The 20486-nt window shown below is 37.4% G+C and overlaps 2 protein-coding genes across 2 annotated transcripts; both read right to left on the bottom strand.

Moving 5' to 3' along the window:
• Positions 1-2638: 2638 nt before the first annotated feature.
• On the bottom strand, positions 2639-10572 carry si:ch211-11k18.4. The gene is made up of 12 exons (XM_042505193.1): positions 10314-10572; positions 8965-9076; positions 8481-8574; positions 8178-8232; positions 7576-7716; positions 6949-7109; positions 5818-5916; positions 5545-5690; positions 5207-5378; positions 5004-5116; positions 3970-4054; positions 2639-3459 (listed from the first exon to the last, which is right to left on the bottom strand). The coding sequence occupies exons 1-12, from the start codon at positions 10429-10431 to the stop codon at positions 3400-3402; spliced, it is 1356 nt and encodes a 451-aa protein (XP_042361127.1). The 5' UTR covers positions 10432-10572; the 3' UTR covers positions 2639-3399.
• Positions 10573-12580: 2008 nt separating this feature from the next.
• On the bottom strand, positions 12581-19340 carry nudt9 (nudix (nucleoside diphosphate linked moiety X)-type motif 9). Its single transcript, XM_042505695.1, has 8 exons — positions 19176-19340; positions 17827-18096; positions 17592-17681; positions 16208-16294; positions 15837-15948; positions 15503-15649; positions 15344-15428; positions 12581-14295 (listed from the first exon to the last, which is right to left on the bottom strand). Exons 1-8 carry the CDS (start codon positions 19271-19273, stop codon positions 14150-14152), a joined length of 1035 nt encoding a protein of 344 aa, XP_042361629.1. The 5' UTR covers positions 19274-19340; the 3' UTR covers positions 12581-14149.
• Between the last annotated feature and the right edge of the window lie 1146 nt (positions 19341-20486).

Here is a 20486-nt window from a genome sequence, read left to right as displayed (position 1 = left end):
ATATTTATTTATTTATTCATTTTACATTTGTTTTATTTATTTATTTGTTTGTTTTATTTTATTTTATATTGCAGATGGGCATTGAGATCCTTTTTTTTAATTTTTAAACTTTTTTTAAGCAGGTCCTTTTACTTTCCGGGATAATCCTGTGGCTGCAACTGTGAACTGCAGCGGTTAATGTATAACAAAAAATAATTAAATGTTTTCAATTACCTTTGGTAAATTATTATAAAACTGATATGGAGGTGTAGAAAAATAGATTTATCTTGCCCTCATTTTCTTTTTCCGTCTTTCTCTCAAAAAAATAAGGATACCCTCTGGTGGAGGAAGACTGGTATCAATGTGAAATATCAGATGTTATTTTGATATTTTCTGAGTCACCTACACACACATCTTGGCAATTTGAAGTTTTTATATTTTGTTCCCATATTGATTCCTGAATGGTGTTTTATGACTGCTCCCAAATTCAAAATAAAGTGGGAATATATTGATAAGAAAAATACATTTTAAAAATACTGCAAATGTCCTCCTTTTCCTTTCCTTTTTTTTTTAGATTTGCCAGCATTTTGGAGTTTTTTTTCCCCTTTTTTTGCCAATTCGTATGTCTCTACTAGTGAAAAATTCAGTGTGAAAACAGTGTCCTGGGTGCTTTGAAGGGACAGTTAAACCCTAAATAAAAATACACATTTTTCCTCTTACCTGTAGTGCTATTTAACAATCTAGAAACACAAATACATTTGTAAAACCCAAAAATGTCTCTCTGTCTCTTATGTCTGTTTATGTGCTTTCTAACACCTACTGTTTAATTCCTGATAGCACAGAAATCAGCAGGACAGTTTGTCCTTTTTACAGTGCTACTTGCAGTGTAATGTGAGCTTTGGCTGCGTGTTATCAGCTTTTGCAAGTAGGTCACTTTTTCATATTGTGTGCTGATACGCCTCAAAGTCCTCTGTTCTCCTTCACAGAGGAAAGATTATGTAATAATGTGCTGTATGTGCATTATAGACAGTAGTGCCAAAAGACTGATATCATGGCTTCAACTTAAACCAAAATTAGAGATAATGTCAAAGGGATTTGATAATGTTTCATGTGCTTCATTGTCCAAAAGAGCAAGACTTTAAAAAATATTAATCTGTTGAACACTGACAAGTTAAAAAAATCACAAATATGTTAAAAACCAATCCAAATATTAACCTTTAAACTGGGAAACAGTTTTATTGGCTGGAGTCTCGTTGCACCTGCTTCCTTTGCTTGACAAGGGCACAACTGTACAAGAGTTATAGTTTCCTGTGTTTGCTTTTCAGTTACAAAAAAAAAAGATCTGAAATGACTCTGTTTACACCAAACTAGAAGTCACACACATTTGCCTTTAAGCAGTTTCATCTGTGATTACAGCAGAATTTTTTACATCTACAAAGTCATTTTAGTTCTGTATTTTTAATTAGTTTTTTTAATTTTGATTTCCTTTTTTTATTTTATTTTTTTTTTTAAATTCAATTTAATTTCAGTTATTTTCTAACTTGGTTTTACATCTAAATTTATTTTTTATTGTTTAAAAATGTATAGTTTTAGTTTAGTTTTTATTGTTTTTGTCGTTGTTGTTGTTTTTAATCATTATTATATTTGTCAGGGATATGTCAGGGTCAAACATTTTAGAATGCAGACATCCCAGCCTAAACAATATTTAGGTTGAGAACGACTAAAATTCAAGATATTTCCTTTACAGTTTTATTTTAGTTTAATAAGTACACACTATTGTTTTGGTTCATTTTTTGTTTTTTTTTATTTCAGTTACTAAAATTATTTTTCTTCACACCTAGATGTAGTTTCAGTTCAGTTTTAATAACTGCAGTAACCTCTCATCGACATGCTGTGAGTCTATTCATAGACTTTCTCTGACTTAACTTTCCAGCCCTGATACTGTTACACGCCTGTGTTCGATTTTCATCTCTCTTAATCTAGAAATCTGATATCGAGGATGGCATGAATTCTGCTCCTTGTCCATCTGCAGTCAGACAGACGGTGAGGCAAAAACAAAACTGTGAAGCAGAAAAGAAATATATGCATATATTTTAAAACCTGATTTTTCTCTTGCAAAGGGCACATTTTTGTACAAAAAACAAAAAAGACCTTAAAAAAGTGCTGAAAAAAAAAAACATTTATTGTATCTTATTCTGTAACATGATTTACATTTTCAATTAAATATATAATAATAATAAATAAACAATAAAAATAGTTTTTGGGGCATTTTTCCTCAAATTTTGGAATAATTTTCTGACAATTCTTCCCCTTTTTAAAAAACATTTTGAAGGTAATTTTCTCATAGCAATTCACTTATTTTTTTGCAATTTCTGGGACATTTTTTCCCCATGTTTTTGACAGTAATAAAATGAATTTACTTCAATAGCATGTTAAAGGCATCTGAACGCAGCACAAGAAAACTAATGTTTTCAGGTTCCAAAGGGTTAAGAACTTACTGTATTCAAGATCTTTGGGACAGTGCCCGAGAAATGTTAATCCAACCTAAAAGTCAAGGAATGAAGAAGTAAAAAGAAATGATCGTATGCACAACTTTAAAGGCGAAAGGCGCCGTTCTGAAGATACACTTCCTTGCAACAAAAAAGCTCAACTTCAGAGGTTAATCTCAATAAATTTATTGAACACTGTTTTTATTTAAGTCATTTGCAGTTAAAACATGGTCAGAATGTAGAGGAAAGTAGAAAAAGAACTTCATCATTGGTAAAATGTTTGATTGGTGGATATTTGCGTCAGTAACAAGAGTTGTGTGTGTATTTGAATATTGGACCCATTATTAGCTAACAGACATTCATGACGTAAACTGGATTAATACCTAAAATTGTAACTTCATGATAACAAGCAGCCAGAGTACCGTGTATAAAATGCTGGTGAAAGTCGTCAAAAAAACTCATACAAAGTGACTCATGTAAACCAGTGCTATACGCCGTTTAACCAAAATACAATTTCTCTGATAAAGAAATATTATAAATAGTTTGAAAATGTTTAAATATCTTAAAGTGGTATACGCCTGAATTCATTTGAGCGGTGCAGAGGCACAAAGTACACGTATATAAATGCTCACAACAAAGACGTGATCAGTAACAAAAGGTCATCTCAGAACACTAGTCATCTGCAGGTAGTGTGGTTTTAAGAGTTTGACAGAGGTAACATCATCTAATACGGACTTTACGGTACCCAAAGCACAGGAGCTTTTCTACGAGTGTATCAAGTGCTTCTAATTTACATCTGCACACTTCAACAAGATGCAGCAACGAGCGGTCAGAGTGCCACGATGGCTGCTGTGAAACCTTGGCAAAGCTTTTATGTCATTTGGTCGGACGTCAGTGTGGAGATGCTGAATCGCTGTGTGCAGCTCGGCCTTCACACGTCCATGTCCTGATCGCTGACACTCTGGCGGAGGTATTCTTCATACAGCTTTTTCTGCAGGGAAAGACAAGACAGTCAAACCCTAATACCGCCTTTTTATAGGGATGGGGGTCGTTAATTTTTTATTGATATTGATACCATTATCGAGACTCCTTAAGGAACTGAGTCCTTATCGATACCTGCATCGATACTTTTCTAATATTTAGTGGAAAAGATGAGGCACCAATACTTTTTGACAGAACTGGTGTTACTGTCACTTTAAGTCAAATTGTTGGTTATTAGGAAATTCTGACAAAGGTTTAGGGCCATGTTTAAGAAAAAAAAAGTTAGATTTCAAGAATAAAGTCATAATATTACGAGATTAAAGTTGTAATATGAGAAAAAAAAAGCATTAGAATAAACTCAATATATATTAAGAGAATAAAGTCGTCGTTTTACAACAAAAAAGTTGGAATGTTACGAGAAAAAAAGGTGGAATTTTACAAGAATAAAGTCAGATTTTTATGAGAAATGGGATATTATATTACGTAAATAAACATATAGCAAGCAAACTATAAAAAGTACCTTTTTGGTCTTGACCACCTCCTGAACGTACTCCAGCTTCTCCTGCAGTTGCCTTTTCTGTTTGCCTGACAGAGTTGGTTGAGTGCTGCAAAGACGTAAAGGGAAATTAATGAGATTTCTTATCGACATAAAAACTGAAGTTGGGAAAAATGTGAAAGTTTCTTTTTATCCTTTTTCAAGAGCAGCGCTGCCAATCCACCAAGCCCAAAATCACTGCTTCACACAGATCATCTTCTTAATTCCACAAAGCGAAATAAAAGTGTTACAACTGCAGTAAAAAAGCCGTAAAATACTGTGGACAAGAAAAAATTTCCTGGCTGTCGCCACTCTCTGCCAGCATCTTCCTTTTCGCTACCTGAGTTATAAAATCATAACATGAGGCTATAAAATTTAACTCTGCTGTAAGAATTATCATTGCCGGTTTGCTGCCTTGTCTTTTTTCGACTTCCAAAGATTTCCACTTCTTTTTCTTGCTGGGCCCCTCTCCACTTCTACTTATGCCACATTTTCTTCACTGCATCTTGGTAAAACAACTCTCTAAAGAGAGACGCAAAAAAAGAAAAACAAACTTGTCCCAAAAACTTTAATTATGGACGAGGCTGTCAGTGTGTGAACATAACTGACAACGCAAGGTTGAGTTTATTTTTAGATGTGTGAAAATTCTGGACGCAAAATGCGTATTTGATTTGCAAAGGCCTTAACTCCAAAACCCCAAAATATTAAATTTAATGCGAGACAAAGAAAAGCAACAAATCCTTAGAACTGACAAGATGAAACTAAGGAATATAAGGCACTCAGTGCATGAAAAATGTATTGATTATTAAAGTAGTCGGCATTATTTTTGCAAGTTGCAAGTGTCCACTGGAGAAAGCAAGAAAAATAAACTGAAAAAGGAGAAAAATAAAATACACTCAGATACAAGGGCAAAGTTTGATTTAGTGTTTCCATAAGTTTAAATATATTACAACGAATGAAACCTTACTGGAAGCAGCAGTGTAGCAGCAGATAGCAGTGCTGAGACTTTATTGTCCTACCTGAAGGAGAAGCGTGCGATGATGAGCAGGAGGAAGGAGAGAAGGACCAGTCCGCCACAGCCGTACAGCTGCTGCTCCACAGAGAGGGAGTCGAGCGCTCTCGCTACGGGAGCCTGTGAATTACAACAGCAGCTAAAAATCAGACTTGACTGCTGTATACGCCGACTGTGCAACGACTATGGTGCGCTCGCTTTAACACTGACCATGTAGAGTGACAGCGTCTCTCTGCCCTCGCGGCCCACAGCCGCCTCCAGCAGCTCCTGGGACAGAATGCCAAGAACCAGTAAGGCCATCAGAGCCATGGGGACGCTGAAGCCCAGCAGAGTCAGGAAGCAGCTCTTAAAGCGCGCCCGTCGGTTCCTCACACCGGTCTGCCTGTGAGGGCAGAGAGTCGAGGTTATTCTCTGACGGCGTCACGGACCGATGCTCTGTGTGTCCCGCTAAGCTGAAATACTTTACTTTGTTGAAATACTGAACTAAAGTTACCTCAACTAGCTCCTGCACACTCTGCTCTACGATCAAATGTTTGTGTGTGTGTTACCTGTCGTTAGTGAGTGTGTCGGTGATGGCCTCGCTGATGAGCTCGCAGTCCTTCTCCAGGGAGTTGAGTGTATTCTGGACTGTTTGGTTAATGGTTTTCTCGATGGTGCGACACACCTCCTCGATCTGGTTCACACAGCGACTTGGCTGTAAAACAAAGAAAAACAAGTTACGCCTGTCAGTAAGTTTGAATGAATTTTATGCAAAGAAACATGTTGAAGGAACAGAGACTGGAGCTTAGAAAGTGTACAATCGCCAAAAGCGCAGCTCTTACCTTACTGGGATTAGGAATGTAGATGGTTGGCATGTCAAAACCACATTTGTTGAGTCCTGGTCGCTTGCAGAGCTCCTGGACAATCTGCATCATTACTCTCTGAGACATTAATGAAAATACAAAGACACCAGTCAGAGGGAGAGAGTACATATTTATATAGACAATATCTGGCAGTTCTGGTATAAAGGAGAGAGTGTTCATTTACTTGTTCTGTATAGCACTGCAACAATTAGTTTTGACTGACAGAAAATTAAAAAATTTGATGGTCAAATAATAGTTTTTGTCTTTCTTTTGAAACGGGTGGCTCCATTACTTTATCTTATTTAATATTGTATTTTACTGAGTTTTTTTATGTAATGCTGTAGCTTTCCAATAGTGTCCCTTATGTCTTCAATTCTCAAAATTCAAATTTTAGTTGAAGTGTGCATGTTTTAGTGTAAAAATGCTATTTTCCCACGCCCCTCTAAAATCTAATTCCCATGTGACTTTACGTAGGTTATCTGCTCAGTGTCACTACTGAAGCAAACCCACCTACTGCTGCGAGCACCACATAAGTTTGGCTCTGAAAGTCACACGATAAAAAATGAATAAAAAAATAAAATCAATCAAAAATCAAGACCACCACGTCCGCGTGCTGTGAGGTAAAGTTACTGTTTCTGTCAAAGGAGTCTGGTGGCTTTAAAAGAACAATATTTTGGCTTAAGTTCCCTGTTGGAAAAGGCTCTTATGAAGGCAAAGCGGTACAATAATATAGCGTTCAATTATTTGTTATTAATTTTTCCTTCGTTACGTGACTAAAATACATGTTGCTGATGCCCCTGTCATAACTGATAATAGATAATGATATAATCGTTAGATGCAGCCCTAGTTCTGTGCTCATACATACTTAAAAACCTGCTCTGGACAGCAGCTTTAAACTACCCACACACTTAACATGAAGAGGATTTGTTCAGTTTCAGCTTTACATTCCTCCCAGAGGCGCCTCTCTTTTTAAAGTTATTATACAAGTGGAAACTCTTTTGACTTCTATAGAGTTGTTCATATAAGGTGAGTGAATTATGTTTTTGTTTTTCAGCTGAATGAAGAATGCCGACGGCCCCAAAACACTGAGCTGTTACTGTGCGTACCGACCTGTCTGTCTGACTCTCCGCCAGCCTCGTCGGCCTTGCTCAGGTAAAAACGCAGCCGATCTCCGTGTTTCTCATTCAGGCTCTCCACGATGTTGAGGGTGCGCTTGCACAGAGCCTGACCCATGGGGTCAAAGAAGACCAGAATCAGGTCACAGAGATCACCTGAGAGAGACAGTGTGAAGGATCGTTATTTAACACGACAGACTGTAACACACTGTCCATTTTAACGTGTATTCTTAATATATTTGATGCATGCTGAAGGAAGTTTGATGCTCAAGTAAAATTCTTTAAACTTTTCAGTAGGATTTTTTTAAAGTTCTTTTATTGTCTTACTTGCTTCTTATTTCGACAGAAGTTTGTCACAGTTTCATCACACTGTGACACTATGATTCCACTGAAATATGATTACAAAACAGTTTGCTTTGTGGCAATCAAAGTAAGATGGTAAAGGAAATGGTGAAACCAGCAGCAACATGGCCTGGTGCTTCAACAGAGCTTTTCTTCTTGGATTATTTTTAAAATATCAGTTTAAAATAAGCCAGTGTCACAACACCAGCTGCCCCAAAAGTCTCAGTCGGCCCTCAATAACCACAATTAAACAATAAACTTTCTTTTAGCAGCCACTCACCCAGCCACATGATAACCTCGTCCACGTCAAAGGGATACTTCATATCACCGTCCACCAACCCCGGCGAGTCCACAAATGTCACCAGGCTGAACCGTTTTTGTCGCGACGTGCAGATCTCTGTGCTCAAGTACTCTGAGACTCCTAGAAATGAAATCAAGAAGATCAGAACTTAGATTGATACTGGTCACTTCGAATTATATAAGAGATCACGCTAAAGCCATGTGGCTGTTGCATTATAGAAGAAATCCCTCTGTTTGGCTTTATTAAAAGTAACAAATTAACACTTCATAATTTATCTTCAACAGGACTAGTGACTGTGGAAATCATGGCTGTGGCAGTTTTTTTTAAATGACAAGAAATGTGATTGTGCTGCCGCTCTGATCCGAACCAAATTTTTACTGTAAACTAAAAGTGCTACAGAAAAGCTATATCCAAGTCACTGTCAAATGGAAAAGCAACAAAACAGCAAATCTCTCTATCAAAACAGCAAGAATTTAGGAACGGATCAGTGTGGCGGCAGCCTGAAGGGAGACAAAGTACATCATTGTGGCGATTCTTTAGATTAGAACAGGGAGGGATTGTGATTCGAGCTGAAATCTCACCTTTGAACTCTTGCAGAGGCTTGAAGTGTGGATATAAATGAAGGGTGGCATTTCCCTGCAGAGAAAGAGAAACAGACCAGGTGGAAATATTTTTTAAACCGGAACCAGACCAAAACTTAAAATTATTTTTACAAATCTGATGACTTTTCCAGGTTTTCCATGACTGTGGGAGCCATGAGACGATGCTGCAATGTGAGGAATCCAATTTGAAATTCACATTTTGTTTCTTCTTTCTTCCTGAACAAAATAAAAACCTATCTGACAATGAATAGCCTCTTATTGTTTTTGCACTGTTGCACTCACTGTGAGAGATTCCCTCTTGCGCCCACTTGTGACAAAGCTGAAGCCTTGAGTCTCAATGGCCACCCCAGTGCGTTGGATGTGCTCTTCGACATACCTGAAAATAAAAAAGAAAAAAAAAGCAACACAAACGATTTAGTGAAGCAACAATGGAAGAGAAATATTTTGTCCACTGTCCAAGTTAAATCAATTTAACTATATTATTCTGCAAAATCAATAGACCAGTGCAAACTGGCTGATACAAGCAGGACCACACTCATGCATTATGCATTGCATTTATCAGTTAAATGTTCAATTTGCATTGAAAACTGTGCCAAAAAATTATGTAAAAGAACGAAACAGACACAAATTAAGTGGGACAGGCTTTTATGTTTAATATTTCAAGTGATTCACTGTGTGTATTTAAGGCATCACTTTGTTTTCTAACCGTGGGCAGTATTTCTCTCTCTAAACCACACTGGGACATACTTTTGCAAAACATATTTACCAGTTGATGAAGGAGCTCTTCCCAGCAGAGTGGTTTCCCATCAGCATCACAGTGATCTTTTTTCTGGGCGGCAGCAACTTTACACCAACTGATTCGGCGACTGAGATCAACCCTGAAAAAAACATTTTATTTTTGTAAAATCAAGGATGCACAGCAATCAGCAAAACCATTAAAACCATTGGCTGGTTAAGTGAATAACATTGGTCATTTTGTTACAATGCAAAGTTCGGCTAGAGACCTTGGGGTCCTGGCATTCTTGTGGGTGCCACCACACTTCGCATAAGCATGTGTTTGACAAGCCGCCTGCAGCAACATGCCATAGTGTGTCAGAAACACATAGATTTTTAAGCTGAAACTGTTTTATTTGGTTTTTGATCAGTTTAAATCACCAAGTCTGTTTGTTTTGGAAAGGAAGAGACCTCTACGGATATATCTGCTCATGGTTAAAACCATGAGGGGTGAGCATGTTGACGGTGAGCAGCCCGTCCCGAGATGCCAAACCGTGACACAGATGCACTGAAATTGTAACGTGAAATTGCAGGTGATTATAGCTGTTTTAATCGCCTGATTTGTTAGTTTTGTAGAGGATGAGACCTCTGTGGATAGTTTGGTTCCCAATAAAAACTTCCTGAAAAATGAAAACTGAAAGAATTATAGCCAGAAGAACTTAAAAAGATGGTTGCAATCTGCAATTCACCACTAGACGCCACTAAATCCCCCCTAATTTTACACACCCCACCCTTAATGTTTTGGCCGATCAATGAATATATAAGTAAAACTACAGCCATCATGGTGCTGTGGTTGCACCTGCAGGACTCAGATCAGACAGTCAAGATCAAAACTTGAGTGAGCAAAAGCTGGAGAGGAGCTACAAAAATCTCAACAGGAGTAGATATTTTTAAATATCCTAAGCATAGATGGCACTCTAAAACAATGATTGTACTTAATTTCATTCATTTTCTGGGGACCCAAAATTCCTAGCTACGCCCCTAACTGAAATCTCTTGTAAACTGACCCCAACCAAAACTCAGTATATTGTAAGCTAACATTCATTGCAAGAAAATGATGTGACTGCAGCATTTTTACCACAAGTTAATTGGCAGCTGGCTAATTAAACTAGCGTTAACGCTAGCGTTAAAGCTAGCTAGCGCAACGTCAGCCAAATCACAAAATCCTTGTTTAATAGCAAACGTTAGCTAACGGTTAGCCGCCTGTATCAGGGATAATGTCTCTTTATTTGCTAAGTTAGCTGGCGAAACCACGGTCAGCGAACAGCTTGGTAGCTTTTGTGCTAAAATAGGTCAATGTTGGAGCTATTTCCACTGAGCAAAATATGTTAGCCAACTCACCACTGTCGGGATCCGTGTACAGTTGATGACAATCCCGCAGGATGCGCTCATCGCAGGACACTCCGCCGGTTATCGAGTCTGCGTTTGCGGCACTCCGGCTCTTGACTTTCCCGGACATTGTGGTGATATCAAACTTCTGAAGAGACTTGTTGGAGTGAAAGAGTCTCTGAAGTAGCCGTGAACAAAGCCGGCTTGCCTTGTTTGAATCACCCCGGTTCGTTGAAACACGGGGTTGAGACGTGCTCCGGCCACGTCGTCAGGGAATGCGCTTCCTCTCGCAAAGGCTTTTGGGTAATGTAGTTCTTTCGATTATCTGGGTTTATGTTTCTCCTTATCCCTACCATACCCCTGACATGAATAAATAATAATAATAACACGGATAGATAATAATAATAAGTATTTATTATTATTAATATTATTATTTATTTGTAGTAGTAGTAGTAGTAGATTTAATTTCTAAAATATTTCAAACAAATGGACAGTTTGTTAACAAAAAAGCAACTCAGATTATGTTTTTTCCTCATCCCTACACATAACCCAGCCATTATAAAAAGTAAAATAAACAAGTTAAATACTGCTACTACTTCCTCTACTACCATTACTACTACTACTACTGGTCTGGTCTGAAAACATAGCCATTAAAAAGTGCAGTTAACATGCAAATACAGTGTATACATTAAATATCCTCAACTTTAAAACACTCTTTTGCACTTTTTTGCACCTCCTTGGCAGTCTTACTGAGTTGCTCTTACATTTGGAAAATATACCTGCAGTAATAAGGCAGTATAGTTGCTCCTGTCTGAGTGGATAGAGTTTCTTTGTGGTTCAAGGCCACTCAGGGAAAACATTGTAATTTAGTAAATGATTACAGACGTGACTGCCTGTTATACAGGAGTCGCCTATGGAGACTGTTAGGGCTTGTTTCCAGCTGGTGAGGAGCAGTCCCAGAGCACACAGCACAGATAGCACACAATGGACCATGAGCAAGTATTTGTCCACATAAAATGTACTTTTCCATAGCTTTTGTTTGCATGTGAAAAAGAAACACATCACATATTGATGCAGATCTCCTAAAATCAAACAAAAAAAAACAAATCATTGCATTTTTATTACTTTCAAGCACTTCATAATGGACAACCAGGTCTCAAGATTTGCATAAATATTTGATGACTGCTCCTAATGCAACCACATAGGCTGAGACATAAAGCTGATGTTACACACTGGGAGACAAACAAATATAGCACACAACATACAATAGTCATGCACACATATTTTATGGGTGTAAATGCACAAATCAATTCAATAATCCACACTAATTGACACATTCAAGTGAGTTTGATGGATAACAAAAATCACAAGATTAGACAGATTCAGTGCAAGTTCAGTAAATTGACAAATCTAGCTTCATTTTCGCATCATATACAATCAATCTTAACAGAAAGCATTGGTATAACATTACATTTTTAATTATTGTATCACTTATCCAACCATTATTTATTCTTGTATTAGACAAACCACAAGCCAAAATCACATTAGGCAAAAGAAAGAAAGAAAAAACAAAAAAAAAAAAACTTTTGTTAAAAAAGCAAACGTTAGTGGGTTTTGTAACTGGCAGGCTGCCAGTTTGAATTAGTACAACTGTGAAAATACTCTCCCTTGCTGCAACAACAAATGCTGTTCAGACTGTAAATGTTCCAGTGGAGCTGGTAAGTGGCCTCAGTGCACACAGAGTCAGTCAGAGCTGAACATGCATCTGCATAGGTGTGACCATTTTTAAGATTATGCTCTATAACTTCTGAATCTGTATTTTAGTGAGGTGTGAAACGCACACACAGCTGCTGGTTTCATAACTTTTGAATATCATGTCACTCAGGCAAATTTTGTTGGTAGAGCGTTGATGAGAGCAAATAGAAAAGGGCTTCAGGAAATTGTATCACTTCCTAGAACTATTATGGACCTACTTTAATTAAGTTCTTCTTGTAAGAGCTTCACTTAGAGCCACAGTCTTCATCTTTTCCCACAAGTGCCTTGTTGGCATTCTCACAACAGCACAAAGGATATTCATATCACGTCATATAAAAAACTGTTAAAGGCACAGTTCACTCCAAAATCAAAATTGACATGTTTTCCTCTTACTTATAGTGCTATTTATTAATATAGATTGCTTTAGTATGAGTTGCCAAGTGCTGTAGAGATGTCTGCCTTCTCTCCAGTATAATGGAACTAGATGGCACTCAGCTTGCTCAAAGCAATTTCTTTTCTTTCTTTCTTTTTTTTTTTTTTTTTTTACTAATTTGTTTTTCTTTGTTTGTCTATTTGTTTGTTAGTTGTTGTTGTTTACTAAATATGTATCAATCCTCTCAATGTGAACATGCTATTTGCACTTAAGATTGTACAGGTATATTTGTTCAGGAAAAAAAATTGAGTTGAAGATTGAATATTCTGGAAAAAAAAAAAAAAGAAAAATTATTACTATATCTCCAGTATATAATTATTAAAATTCTTACTATTTCATTCAATTTTGTTCATCCAATAAAAATTCTGTTATTATACAAAGTCAATTTCCTAAAGAAATGTTTTCCGAAAGTGTTGTTTTTAATAAACTTTATCTGTGATTTTTTTATTTAGTAAGCTGTTGTCAAATTTATCAGTTGTTCCTAATGCTTGGTGCAATATGCTACACATCTCAGAGACATTTGGATTTGTTTTTGAAAAATATGAATAACAATTTCATATGGCTTTTATAATATATGCAGTATTTTTTTCTGACAATGTTTAACCTTATACCTTAAATTGTAGTTTTTTTTTCTGAGTGTTTCCTTACTTTTTACTTGTACACTAGTCTTAGTCTTGGGGGGAAATTAGTTGTTAGAGCCTTCCCCAGAGGGAACTATTTTCTTTCTACCACACTACACCTGCCAACCATATCACTGCACAGGAGGTCGTTTTTTTTCTTTTCAGTTTGGGGGAAACTGTTCCTTTAAGACTTGGCTGTCTTTTGATGACAGAAGTGTCCATGTGTTAGCATTTGTGTCATGAATCTTAACAGATATGAGCCACTTAATGCGTAATTCAAAGAACGCCCAGCAGTGAGATGACACGTACTGATGTGAACATTTTGGAAAAGGCAGGCTGTCGAGTGTGAAATGGCCTTTGCTTTCACTGTCTGTTAACACTTGAAAACATGTTTGTCCTCCAGATTCAGGGCCTGTCTATGCTCTGCTGTGTGAGCAGCTCCAACACACCATCTTCATTTTCTTTTCACATCTAAAGATCAAAGTCAGGCTGCACTTTTTTTTTTTGATTGCCCCCTCCGTATCACACTTAAATTAATGTAGTATGTGTAATGTTCAGCAGCTCATTGTGTTTCTTCTTACATGATCGCGCTGAGTTAATGTGATCCTTGTTAACATTGAATAAATTAGCATAATTAGTGCCAACAGAAATAATGTGGTGTGCCACGCAGCAGCATCTTGCATCATAACAGTCTCAAGTTGAGCTTCTTCCAAGCAATTAATTGATTTTTTTTCTATGAAAATGCACAAGTCCTCTCTTTTATTCGATTTTCTGTGACAAATGTCAAACAGCATCTCTAACGTGTGCCGATCCGTCTCCTCTGACTGCAGCCAAGCATTCAACCTTCAGTGTATAGTGGGCATGTATATGAGCGCATATAAGGCTTCAATAGCTACGATTATTATGATTAAATTAGCAAGGGAAGATTTACATGAGGTTAGGTGTCATGCATCCTAAATGCACAAGCACTCTTAGTGCACAGAGAGCGACAGGGCTCCTAATGTTTCCTTCATCGTCCTGTCACAGACTGTCGTCCCTGTTTACCAGTGAGCTTTCCTCTCTTTGGCAACCAGCTCCAGGAAATGGGAATGATTCGCAAAGAGCGGGAAGGACGAGTCAACATCAACCCACTGGACTTGTCCTGCGTCATCGCCAGCTTGCAACGGCAGCTCGCTAACACTGTTGCCTACGGTAACAAAATATGAGATATGTTACTGCTCTACAAAAGCCTCATTTGTTGCCACCACAGAGAAAATCACTGAAGAACTATAATGAAGTTTGGATAGTTCAAAAGGAAAAATACATTGGGACTCATTCACCAGCTACTACTACTTTTGAAATTGGTACAACATGACCAGAGAAAACAGAGAAAAAGAACGCGTGCAAACACTTTTGCTCAAGAGGTAGAAAACTTACAACTACCAGAATGCACTGCGCCGCAGCAGACCAATAAGTGAGAGAGAGATGCATGTCACAAATGTAGACACAGTTTAATGCAAAAGCTTTTTTTAAAATTAATTTCTACATGTATTGATATATTATTGTGTAATGTTATGTGTAATATTTCAGTAACACTATTCTTATTTTGCAATGTTTATGCCAATAAAGCAGCACTGAAATTGAAAATATTTGAGGGAGAGAGAGAGGACATGTTTTTGCAGAATAGTTGGTTAATTTTACTTCAATTCTGCAGTTGTATAATACTACAGGATTTAAATCACAATAACATTTTATCATTTATGGGGTTTTTTAAAACTATTTTCATTATTTTACCATGCATTACGGTCGTTTAAAATACCTAAACACTACACTAACACTTCAATTCACATCAATTATGATGATTGGGAACCATGCCATTCAATCCGTTTGTGATTGATTCTGCTATTTATAGGCCCAAAGTAGACCTATTTCTGCACCCTGGCTCTGCTTGCACAGTGACATATTTACTGCTGCTGCATGATGTTGCAGACCGTGCCCCGAGGAGGGAACACATCTTCCAGGACCATGGCGATCTCTTTGCAGAGACTGACGAGGGTAAACCTATTCTTCTCCGGTGATCACCGTCTCTGTTATGTGTTCGGCGATATTTTTTTGCCTCAGATTTTAAACACCAATGTGACCAATTTTGCAGTTTAAGAACAAGTCATGATTCTGATTTCTTGCGGCCTTTTTTAAGAATAAATTTATGGAAAAACTATTGATGAATGAGGCCCATTCTTCTTTATTATTGATACCTGAGTCATCATGGAAGTTGACAGCGACCGTCTCCATCCAAGCATTGTCAGTGTTTCTAGGATCATCCACATAGCCTTTATAGACCTGAAAAAAAAGATATTTTGTATTTCCTTATAGAAGCACTTAAATATGACTATAAACAAGTGTCAGTTCCTGACCTGGAAACCTGGTGATTTGAAGAGTTTGGTGATGCGTTCACTGATTTTTTCTCTGTCTGCTGGTGAGATCGCCAACGAATTCAGCGCTTCCTCTGAGAACTCCCTCTGCAGCGTGAGAGAGACCTGCTCTCCTGGATCCACCATCCCCTACAAAACAAGCACACAATGAACAAGCAAGTCCCACCTCACATATCTCAAAAAACTCAAACCCGTCCGTGTCCTAGCTTTGAATTAGTTTTTTTTTTGCCCCTGAGCGCTTTTGAATAGCTGTGAGTTTATCATGATAGGAACAGACGCGTCGGTAAAGCTTGTGTGAGACGTGAAAGGAACCAACCCCAGGAATGGCCCACTCCCCACAGTCTTTCCTCTTGATGGACACAAACTGCAGGATCGGCCGCTTGGAGACCGAGTGAGTTATCTTTGCTCCTTTGGCGTCAACTTTCCATCTGCCAGACAGTGAAACACATCAGACCATCAGGCATTTATATAAAAAAAACGGCAAAGTACACAAAGTTTTTTGTTGTGTGGCAATTGAGCAACTCCAGAAACCTGCTCTGGTACGCTGATTTGTTTTAGAAGAGACTTAAAATGCAAACTGATAATTAGTTATTGAGTTGAATCATTTATGTAACTAAATTTGGTGATGAGCTATGACTGGCAATTGTAATGATAATACCAATGTGCAGAGCAGAAAAAAAAAGTTACCTGGTGACAATGGGATCTGCTGCGTGATTGGGTCCCCATCGTCCCAGCAAACCCCTACCAGTCACTCCTGTGCGTCCATGAGGATTTCTACACATATTAAAGGTGTTTATAATAAGCAGTTTAAAGAGGATATGTTCACAAAAATGACTTTAAAGTCAAAAGAAATATTTTACAAACACAAAAATCTTTAGCAAAGAGCACACAGAGCATTACAGAGCTTCCAACTAAAGACTAAGGTGATGTTTTACTATATAGTTTTAGTTTTCTCTTGTTGTATTATTGTCCTCGCTGCTCCTCTGTTTAACATTGATTACTACACTGCTGTGTGTCATTGTTTTAGCTACTCATTCAGGCAGTCTTTGAGGTGTTGAAGGGATTAGGGCACAACAATTGATTCGAATTGTTTTGCATCAGATAGTACTGTGTGTTGTGCTGAATTTGTGAAGAAAACGCTGTTTTTCTCACGTACCGCCACAGCGAACAAAGAATCCAAAAGCGGCAAACATTCTTACAAAATAATACATAAAACCTTCCATTTACAAACTTTCACAAAACTTGAGCAGTATAATGCTGAGTAATTCCCAAAGTGACAGATAGGTCGTATACACCAAAGTCACACAATAACACAAACAAACTACTGATCAATGCAGTGGCGGACCAGCGGCTCCTGTGCTTAGTGAGGTAAAATTGCTATTTTTGTCAATGGAGTCTGGCTTTGAAGAGAGATTAAGTTTCACTTTTAGTTCCCAGACAGGGCTGTCTGTTTGGGGAACACTGAGCATACGACTGGATAAATGAGACTTAAATTATATTGCAAGAGTCGAGTTCTTTCAGAGTTTTGATATGTTTGGATGAACTGATATAATTCTGCTGTTGGTAAATGCAGTGCCCTATGACTTCAATTCATGAGGAATGTTCACCATTTTTAGATTCATCGTCAACCATAATGGCACGAGATACAAGAAAGTTTTCTTCATTAAAACGATGTAACACGGGCTGAGTAAGTGAAACACAAATTGTCATTTTGTGGGTGAATATTCCTTAAAGCAATGTCTTACGACATTAACATTTTATGAAATGACTTGTATTGTGAAATGGTTGCTAATACTAGAAAAAAATCATCATACTGGACAGCAGCTCTGTGAAGCGACTGACAGTAACATTAGGAAAGTGTTTACTATCACATTTGTTACCACAAATATACAATCTGATATAATACACAAAGTCTTGTTACTGTGACTCTCCTCTGGCGTTGTTTCTCTACACATCTTGGTTTGAAAATCGCTGAATGTAAATGTGAACTAGCTGTTTTTTGTGTGTTTTTAAACAAAACCAATACATTTGACAGTGTACAAACAGTTTCTATTATTATTCAATAACTTACAGTGGCTTTCCTTTTTCTACTTTGTAGTTGCCGCCGAAGCTCGTCCTGTCCGCAGCACCATCCACAGTGTTGAACTTTGGAGAGAAAGAGCTGCGAGCAAAAATCAGCGAAAGTGGCATGAAAAATCTCCAGCTGTTTTGAAAACAAACAGCATGTAAAACAATCAGAACATCTCACAGCAGCCAAGAAAATAACTACGCACACCTACCAACATGCATACCAACATATCGCTCACCCAATTTCAGGATCCGCCCATGCTGGCTTCTTTAACACTGACGGGTCGGTGTAGGTGACCGGATTATACTGCGGCCAGCTCTGACTCCAGTCCACCTTGTCATCAGGCACAACGAAACGCTTGATTTTGGACCCTGGATACTGGGGGCATCTGGACTTAACATGAGGCGCTGCTGATGATGGCATTGTCCAGACACTGGTGGCAAAAAGTTTACAGCAACTGGGTCTGGTGGTTCTGAAAGGGTGAGAAGATGTGCAGGAGATGGCAGGCCTGCACGGGAGGAAATATGAGACATGGAAATCCAGTAAGCACACCTCACGCTGCCTTCCCCTCAGCAGCGTGGTCCCAGACGGCACCATCCCACATGCACTCCTTGCTCTGCTGGCTCTTCAGCAAATTATGGAAACACCTTCACCTTTGAGTGACAACAATAGCCCAACATGATGTGTGTTTTTGCATATTTAGCTTTTATTCACTTCTTCTTTTTCTTTACATAATTATTTCTGTTCTCATCTGCCTGTCCATTCTTATTTCTTTATGGGAAAGGTTTTTATTTTAATGACTGAGTTGTACAATTGCAATATAAAAATGTTGTGTTTTATGTGCTTTTTTCTCTGTGCACACTTCTATCTTTACTCTTAACATTGTTTTGTTTATTGTAACTGTTTACTTATTCATATGCACTTTGTGAAGCACTTTGTTTGGATAAATGCTATATAAATTAAGTTATAATAGTAATAATAATTTATTATAGCATATATGTGTGTGTGTGTGTGTATGTACAATTTTGTAATTTTATAATTGTTGTCAAGCCCCTTGAGGGTTTTCTGGGTTTCTCCTGCATGTCTCCTTGTCTTAAAATGTATGACATTTTAATATGATTTATAAATCAAATCACATCAAGTCAAATTAAATCAAATCAAATCAAGTGATGACAGCATTTATCTTCTGTTGTAAACTGATAATACATAATTTCAGAGGGAAACCAAACACACTGTGGGCTTAAACAACAACAGTACGTTTCTACTCTTATACTGCAGTACACATTTGTTGCACGATGATTTAGCTACTATTTATTGAATTTGTATGACATAAAAAAACGTGAAACAACGCTAATTTTGCATGTAAGCAACGTCAATACACTGAAAAATGATATAAAAACCGTTTGTTAATTCTACTGTAATACTGACTTCAGTCATATCGGCTGGCAGTAACAAACGACTTTAACAGAATTAGCGACTGCAGCATATAACTTTGTCTTCTTGTGATTACAGCGCTAGCTTAAAACTGTCACTATATTGCAAAATAGTCACATTTTCGAGTCAAACCTCTAACGTTACTGTCCATACCTGGCTCCGAGGGAGCACACGGTGTACGGGAGTCCGAAGAGAGTGAGCGCTAGACGAATGCGGCCGATCCAGTCCCGTCGCAGGAGGAGATGTACCATTCCTTGGGATAAATCAATCAATTGTTTATTAACCACAACATGCAGCGCCAAGCAACAACCAGGAAGTGCTGCGCCCGACGCGGTGACGTCAGCGGAGGGGTGTGGATACGGCAGTCGCACGTTCGTTTCCATGGTGATAAGATTCCAGCGTGTCTAAAGGATTTTACATCTTTATAATTACAGACTTTACAAAAACACACTTTTGTGCACCTACTCTGTATTTTTTCATATAAAACAAATAAATTCCTTATTATCCCGACACTTTAGTCACGATACGATATTAGTGTGATTTTTAAGTTTTCCAGTATGCTGAGTATTGCAATAACATATTGATTTATTACCTTTTTTACACTGCAGATTATGTTACCCAAAGGAAAACTCTACATATATCTGTTTTATCCGATAAGATTAAGTTTTCAGTCTGTTCATCTTACTTTAATCATTTTAACTGCAGCAAAATGTATTTAATGGACGGAAAAGGCAGTTAATTTTATTATTAGAATTCATATAATGAAAAACTGATACTTGCCTTACTTGTATAGATACAATTTAGCCACACAAAATACTGTGATACTATGCTGTATCGATTTTTACCCATCTCATCAATCTCTATTTTTCTGTAATACACACTGGGACTTGGAAACAATATACTACAACATATTGGGAAAATAATGAAATGTTTTTCTCATATATCAGAATCAAGATGTCCCAAATGTTGATGTTTTTATGTTTGGCATTTTTATTTTTGCTCAATTTAAAATACACAAAATCGCAAAAATAACAAATATTATTCACCGCTGAGAGGCAGAGAGCCAAGAGGTCTTATTTAAAGCCTCCAACAATATATATTTAAAAAATAAAAAAGATAAAATAATCAGAACATCAAAATGTTTAAAAAAAAAACAAAAAACAACAACAACGCAAAAAACAACCCACAGAGAATAAAATGTCAACTGGAATATTAATGAGTATGTCACGTTCATGTCATTTAATGACTTTTTAATTTGTTGTTTGTGTACACACACACACATATACTAAAAAGTTAATTACAAAACAGCCGTTAAATTGTCTTTTTGGCATCTTATTTTAACCTGTTATAGAGGAACAGTTTTTCGCGGGGTGGGAAAAGCCATTCCATAATTTGGCACCCCTGAATCTTGTAAAATAAAAAAATCTAAGGCTACATAATAAATATGATTTAATGTCAATTGTA

Source organism: Plectropomus leopardus, chromosome 17 (genome assembly GCF_008729295.1).
Source record: "Plectropomus leopardus isolate mb chromosome 17, YSFRI_Pleo_2.0, whole genome shotgun sequence".
Classification (NCBI taxonomy): Eukaryota; Metazoa; Chordata; class Actinopteri; order Perciformes; family Serranidae; genus Plectropomus; species Plectropomus leopardus.
This window is presented reverse-complemented; position numbering and strand designations above follow the sequence as displayed.

What these genes read in the sequence shown, in the direction of transcription:
- si:ch211-11k18.4 (XM_042505193.1), bottom strand. Translation starts at nt 10,431, where the DNA reads ATGTCCGGGAAAGTCAAGAGCCGGAGTGCCGCAAACGCAGACTCGATA. An exon ending in ACATTCCTAATCCCAGTAAG is followed by an intron (nt 5,691 to 5,817) that starts GTAAGAGCTGCG and finishes TTTGTTTTACAG; the next exon opens with CCAAGTCGCTGTGTGAACCA. An exon ending in AGACGCTGTCACTCTACATG is followed by an intron (nt 5,117 to 5,206) that starts GTCAGTGTTAAA and finishes TGTAATTCACAG; the next exon opens with GCTCCCGTAGCGAGAGCGCT.
- nudt9 (XM_042505695.1), bottom strand. Translation starts at nt 19,273, where the DNA reads ATGGTACATCTCCTCCTGCGACGGGACTGGATCGGCCGCATTCGTCTA. An exon ending in GTGTGCTCCCTCGGAGCCAG is followed by an intron (nt 18,097 to 19,175) that starts GTATGGACAGTA and finishes CCTCCCGTGCAG; the next exon opens with GCCTGCCATCTCCTGCACAT. An exon ending in GCAGATCCCATTGTCACCAG is followed by an intron (nt 15,949 to 16,207) that starts GTAACTTTTTTT and finishes ACTGTCTGGCAG; the next exon opens with ATGGAAAGTTGACGCCAAAG.